Source organism: Mercurialis annua, linkage group LG5 (assembly GCF_937616625.2).
Source record: "Mercurialis annua linkage group LG5, ddMerAnnu1.2, whole genome shotgun sequence".
In the NCBI taxonomy this organism is placed as follows: Eukaryota; Viridiplantae; Streptophyta; class Magnoliopsida; order Malpighiales; family Euphorbiaceae; genus Mercurialis; species Mercurialis annua.
In genome coordinates this window covers 32,900,580-32,907,433 of record NC_065574.1, presented here as the reverse complement: position 1 = coordinate 32,907,433, position 6,854 = coordinate 32,900,580, and the positions used below count along the sequence as shown (strand labels likewise).

General features: G+C 47.9%; 1 protein-coding gene across 1 annotated transcript; it reads left to right on the top strand.

Moving 5' to 3' along the window:
• The first annotated feature begins 383 nt into the window (after window positions 1–383).
• Window positions 384–3,853, top strand: LOC126681792 (uncharacterized). Its single transcript, XM_050377344.1, has 4 exons — window positions 384–1,220; window positions 1,878–2,133; window positions 2,241–3,073; window positions 3,194–3,853. The coding sequence occupies exons 1-4, from the start codon at window positions 384–386 to the stop codon at window positions 3,851–3,853; spliced, it is 2,586 nt and encodes an 861-aa protein (XP_050233301.1).
• The last annotated feature ends 3,001 nt before the right edge of the window (window positions 3,854–6,854 follow it).

The following is a 6,854-nucleotide window of genomic DNA, read 5'->3' as shown; positions in this document are numbered from 1 at the left end:
GAGGGGTACATCACCCTCAGAATCAAGGTAGGGCGAGTGGAAACCGAAGAAGGGTTTTTCGTGGTCAACGCCCGGAGCAACTACAACATTTTACTCGGCCGCGATTGGATACACTCTAACATGTGTATACCATCGACCATGCATCAAATGCTCTTTATATGGCGAGATGACGGCGGGGCAGAAGTTGTTCAGGGCGACCCTAACCCCTTCGGCGAGGACCACAATGTGCTTGAAGCACGTTTATACGATGAGGAAGTGCGCAACATACAATCTCTCAGTTCAAAGGGAGAGACGAGCGTCCCTCGCCTGCTTGTCAACACAGATCGGCCCGTATCAGTGACCCTTGGGGGCAAAGGCCGATCCACCATCCTCAGAGATCCAAAATGATAGCACGACATGAAGAATTGAGGGAGAAAATTAGACAGCTAACCTCGCTGTACGATGTTACATCGGCCGAATGCATATATGAGGATCAAGATCAAGACCCAACAGGATCGTTGCGGATCGGGGACATAAGATTGGCAACCGGGAAGTTAGAAGATGATCTCGCCCAAGTACAGGACGATCTCCTCGAAATCAATCTGGGGACAGAGGAATCGCCTAAACCCATATACATCAACGCAGGACTGGACGAAGGATTCAGAGAGCAACTGATCGCCCTACTCATGGAGTTCCGCGACTGTTTTGCCTGGTCGTACGAGGAAATGCCGGGCCTTGATCCTGATATCGCCGAACATAAGCTTCCATTAAAGAGTGGGTTTCGGCCATTTCGGCAACCTCCCCGGCGAATGTCTAGGGAAGTGGATACTCTCATACAAGATGAGATTAAGCGGCTGGAAGATGCCAAGTTTATTCGGGAGGCCCAATACACCGAATGGCTCTCTAACATCGTGCTAGTAATGAAGAAAAACGGGAAGCTACGAGTATGCGTAGATTTTCGGAACCTCAACTTGGCCACACCCAAAGATGAATACCCGATGCCTGTAGCCGATATGCTGATCGACAGGGCAGCTGGACACACGATACTCAGTTTCCTTGATGCACATTCCGGGTACAACCAAGTCCCAATCAACAAGGAAGACATCTCCAAAACGGCTTTTAGGTGCCCCGGGCCGATCGGAGCGTATGAATGGGTAGTAATGCCTTTCGGCTTAAAAAACGCAGGGGCAACATATCAGAGGGCGATGAACAAGATGTTCAGAGGTCTTGACTGCCTTGAGGTCTACATCGACGATGTCGTAATCAAGTCAAATACCGGCGAAGTTCATCTGGCCGACCTCCGACAAGGTTTCAATCGAATACGATGTAATGGTCTAAAGATGAACCCTCTGAAATGCGCGTTCGGCGTTTCGGCTGGAAACTTCTTGGGTTTCTTGGTTCACCAGCGGGGAGTAGAAATAGACAAGAACAAAGCCAAGGCGATTATCAATGCTGAACCACCCAAAACCAAGAAGCAGCTCCAGAGGCTCATCGGTCAAATCAATTTCCTAAGAAGATTCATAGCAAACACAGCGGGCCGACTTCGCAGCTGGAGTGTTTTGCTAAGAGGAAAAGAGACCGACGAGTGGATATGGACGGGCGAGCAACAGCGGGTTTTCGACGATTTGAAAGGTTACTTGGCGAAACCTCCAGTTATGACCCCTCCAAAGCCGAACAAGCCGTTGTTGCTATACCTATCGGCTGCACACGAGTCTCTAGGATGTATGCTCGCCCAAGAGGACGATGGGGTCGAGAGAGCAGTCTACTACTTAAGCCGAGGATTGACGGACACAGAGATTCGCTATACCGACATAGAAAAAATGTGTCTATGCCTGTACTTCACATGCTGCAAGCTGCGATACTGTATGTTGCCGGTCGTAGTGTATGTATTATCCCAGACCGATATCATTAAGTATATCTTATCGAAGCCATACCTGAGGAATCGGATTGGAAAATGGGCGATTGCAATGTCCGAATTCACATTGGTGTACGTTCCTCAAAGAGCAGTAAAAGGACAAGTGTTGGCAGACTTCTTGGCCGATCACCCTGGTATTACCCTCAAGGAAGAGACACCTGATCGAGTAGACATCTCGTTCTTCGACATCGACGTGTGGAAGATGTTGTTCGACGGATCCAGAACAAGCCAGGGGGCAGGCGCGGGAGTACACATCGTCACACCCTTGGGGGCATCAGACTCCAGTTCGAATGCACCAACAATCAAGCAGAATATGAGGCCCTCATATTCGGTTTTGAGATTTTAGCCGAGCTAGGGGCAAGGGCGATCAGTGTAAAAGGAGATTCTTTGCTAGTCATTAAACAAGTGACAGGAGAATTCAAATGCGAGTCCGAGCTGTTGGTGAGATATTGCAACAAGGCGAAACACCTGATCGAAGGCTTTCAAGATACGAGAATAGAATACACGGAGAGGGCCGATAACGGCGTTGCAAACGACCTAGCTCAGCACGGTAGTGGTTACAAGGTAAACCGAGAGTTCGACACCATAGAGAGGGAAACACCGAATCTCCACACCGGGGGCATCACGATCGATGAAAGACAGTTCTCGGTTTACCAGCTGGACGTCACCCAAGATTGGAGGGACGAGCTCCTGAAGTGGTTCGAAAAACCAGACGCCACGAATAGGAGGTTGAGGACTTTAGCCCTTAATTACGTGGTCTTAGCCGGTGAATTATATAAAAAGGGCTTTGAAGGGCTACTTTTCAGATGCATCGGTCCAAAAGAGGCGATGCTTGCTATGGCCGAGGTACACGAAGGGATAGCAGGCGCCCACCAGGCAGGCCCCAGAATGAGGTGGCTTATCCATAAATACGGCTTTTATTGGCCGAAAATGGAACAAGACTGCATAAGATATGCCAAAGGTTGCGAAGCTTGTCAGAAATTCGGCCCAATACAACACGTCCCGGCCGAAGACCTGCACTCCATCATCAAGCCATGGCCATTCAGAGGATGGGCGGTCGACCTGATAGGAAAAGTATACCCCGGCTCGTCTGATGGCCATACTTTTGTGATTATCGCCACTTGCTACTTCACCAAGTGGGTCGAAGCTAAACCTTTGAAGTCGCCGACACAAGAAGCGGTGATCAAGTTTTTTAAAGAATACATCGTCCACCGACACGGCTTGCCCGAGTCCATAACGACAGATCAAGGGACGATGTTCACAGGAAGCGATATAAGTTGGTGGGCTTCCCAAATGAAGATAAAAATGTTGCACTCAACACCATACTACGCCCAGGCCAACGGACAAGCCGAAGCCACGAACAAAGCCATCAAGCTCATAGTTCAAAAGATGATTGAAGAAAACCCAAGGCAATGGCATGTGTTCTTATCAGAAGCTGTTTGGGCGAATAGAACAAGTCAGAAGTCGGCCACTGGGACTTCGCCTTTCAGACTGGTCTATGGTTACGATGCGATGTTGCCAATGGAGCTGACCGTCATGTCTACTCGCCGCAGATACCAGAACGAATTGTCCAAAGAAGATTACTTTGACAAAATGGTGATAGATGCCCTTGACCTCGACGAAGAACGTTTAACGGCGTTAGATCACTTAGAAGCTCAGAAAAGAAGGGTCGAGAGAGCTTACAACAAACGGGTAAAACGGAAGGCTTTTACCGTGGGCGATATAGTATGGAAAGCAGTCTTGCCTATCGGCCATAAAGACACTCGGCTTGGTAAATGGAGCCCGAACTGGGAAGGCCCCTTTGTTGTGGTCAACAAGCTAACAGGCGGAGCATACTTGTTGGCAGATATTGATGGGGAAGAACACGACAGGGCGATCAATGGTCAGTTCCTAAAAAAGTACGTCCCGAGCTGTTGGGAGGGCGTAGACCGTTGGTTATTTGGAGCCGACGAAGAGTAGTGTTGTTGATGCTTTCCCGCCGAGCATCCTAGAATGTTACAATTCACGGAGTACGCGGCGAATATAGGTCAACGCCGATCATTCGGTAGCACCGTTTGCGTTTTCGGCGTTTCACATTCTTTGGCCAACGCCGATCATTCGGTAGCACCGTTTGCGTTTTTGGCATTTCACATTCGTTGAGTTTTTTCAACGGGTTCTCCGTTTTTCTCAACATATTGTAATTGTGTTAAAAATAATAAATAACATTGTTTCGTATCGGACCAATTACGGACCGATGACATGAAAATAATCAAACATGAAAGTAATGCAAGTCGTGAATAATGGTGCATTTTTCGGCTCTCTGGCCGAATAAACATTGAAAAATAAACAAAAATACAAGGTACGGCCCCCTGGCCGATAAAAGGGTACCAAAATTCGGTACTGCTACAAATAAACAAAATGACTTAATTGTTCTGGACTTGCGAAAATCTAAATGATAAAATTGTTCTGAACTAATTTAAAAATGGCGAAAACAAGCGCCCAGTTCGCTACGAACTTGATTGAACTCGGTCATCGCCGTGTCATACTTCGGCTTCATCTTTGAAAGATCCCCCTTGAGCAGGTTCCGACGTTTCTTCACCTCTATCCCCTCTGCCATCTCCTTGTCCATCGAAACCTCAAGATCGCCAATGCTTTGTTGTTCAGAACTCAACTCACGCTGCATTGAGGCGATCTTCTCTTCCAGCTCCTTGGCACGCGATCGGCGATCCTGAAGGGAGGTGACAGCAGCTTTGACACTGGCCTTCAAGGAGTCCAGCGTTTCCCTTGACTCGAGCTCCTGCCGAACCAGCTTGTCATGCTCGGACTGAATCGAGACCGACTCATTATACATCCTCTGAAACGCCTCCAGGGAAGCCGAGAACCTCGCTACAGCAGAGCAAGCTTCCGTCGTCAAAATTTTAGCAGGGGCCTCGGCCAGAAAAGTTGTCGCCTTCCTCAACTTTTCAATGTTCTCAGGAGATTTGAAAAGCTGGATGCCTTCGTTCTTCATATGAGCCATCACGGAGAGATAACCTTCCCAGTTCGGGACTTGAACGATCATCTCAGCCACCGGCTCGGTTTCAGGAACGGGAAGAGGCTCTTCGTTGTCACTGTCCGAGTCCAGGAAAGCTGCCGCCTTGGCCGCCACATCAGTGATGTGGGGTGGAGAGTCTGGAATCTGCCAAGTTCGCCCACAATAAAAAATTAGCTGATAGGGGCATTGTTAAGGCGATAATAAACAAAAATAAGGTACCTTAGTCTTGGCAGCAAGACGAGCCGGGAGGTTCACCAGGTCTGAACCAAGGGGCGAATGCAGAGTAGGGAGCGGAGAAAAATTAAGCATCTGCGACACCGTCGGGGCGACTTCAGACGATGTTTTTAGAGAAGAGCGATCCCCCGTCAAGGAAATGCCTTCGTCGCCAGTGCGATCGTCCCCCGTTTGGGTATCACCCCTTGAAGAGGAATGAGCGCTCCTGGAAGGGCGATTTATTTCAGGGTCAGAAGGAGCGGGATCGAAGAGGCGAGATCCAGAAAGTTCAGCCCTCATTTTCTTAGTTTTGGGTTCCTTGGGCTCCTTCTTGGACGATTTTTTATTTGCCGGACGCTTGCGCCGAGACTTCTTTGCTTCTGGCGGGTCTTCGCCATCGGTGTCATAAACGTCTCCTTTCGCCCATTTCGGCACACCAACTGGAAAACAACAAGTTAGTATGAAATAAAGGAAAGTTTCAAAGGCGAAATGATATCTTTGTTACCTGGTATTCTAGTGTAGCCATGTTTGACCAGTTCACTTATTGCCTCGACATCAGAGGGACATCTGATGCCAGTATAAGTGACCCCTTCGTTATTTACGACCGGCTTAGACTTTTTTACTCGTTTTTTAGGCAGTTTAATTGGATTAGGGGTAGACATGTTACACTTAGGAACTGGTGGACTCTTATATTTGAACTTTGGGCGAATATGGGCTAAGAATAATTCATAAGAGTATGTCTTTTCGTACTTATCTTTCCAAACTTTTTTCATCTTTTCGTTGAACTTAGTCCTAGCTATTCGTCTATGACGTTGCATCCTAAGGTTCATGCCTGGCCGATCTAACGGGTCGTATTTAAATTTGTAAAAACGTTCGAACCTAGAAATTTCAAAAAGATGGAATAGGTTACCTTCATATTTGGGACGTTTCGGTGCCTGCAAAAGAAACAGATCGGCATGAGTTGGGTTTCTTGATAAAGGAGGTAAAGAAAAATTATGAAGAGAGAGGATTTCTTTTGGAGAGAGGTCGAAACACGATTCTACGACTGAAGCCCACCAGCTGTCAAATTCAGGGGTACACTTGGGTGAGGTGGAAGGGCGAGAAATTTCGGATATAGGGGGAAGATAGGCTCTATTAAGGCGAGTTATGAATTGCAAGTCGGCATAGTTTTCTAAAGAAGGTCTGTAGGTCCCGCGATTATTGACGGAGATCAATAAAGGACAGGGAATTCCTTGGTTATATCCAAACTGCCGAGCCACATAGTTAGGGCAGTATGCCTCTATACTACTGCGGTTATATTCCAAACCGGCGATTAAGTTCCTGCTCTTTAAAGAGCTACCCCAATATTGACCTCCAAGTCTCCGTTTAGGATCGGCCAAAGCTTCTTCTGTATCGTCACTATCCCAGCCGAGGTATAACCAAGAGGGAGGATACTTCAGAGTCAGGATGGGGCAAAAAAGCTCTGAGGCACGAACAGAGTTGGTGAACACTTCTAAAACGTCCAATACATGTGGAAGGCGGGTGCCGGAGGCGATCAATTGGTAACCGCACAAATCGGCTTTGATGTGAGGGCCGATTTCAAAGAGTTCTGGGAAATAAAGAGCGAGCCATAATTGCAGGACCCACAGCGGACCACTGGGGCATTGGAAGGTTCGTGTTTCGGCATGAGGAGCGATCTCATTTAGACTTCTATACAAGTGAGCCAGCATGAACTCGCCCAAATTACATTTCCGC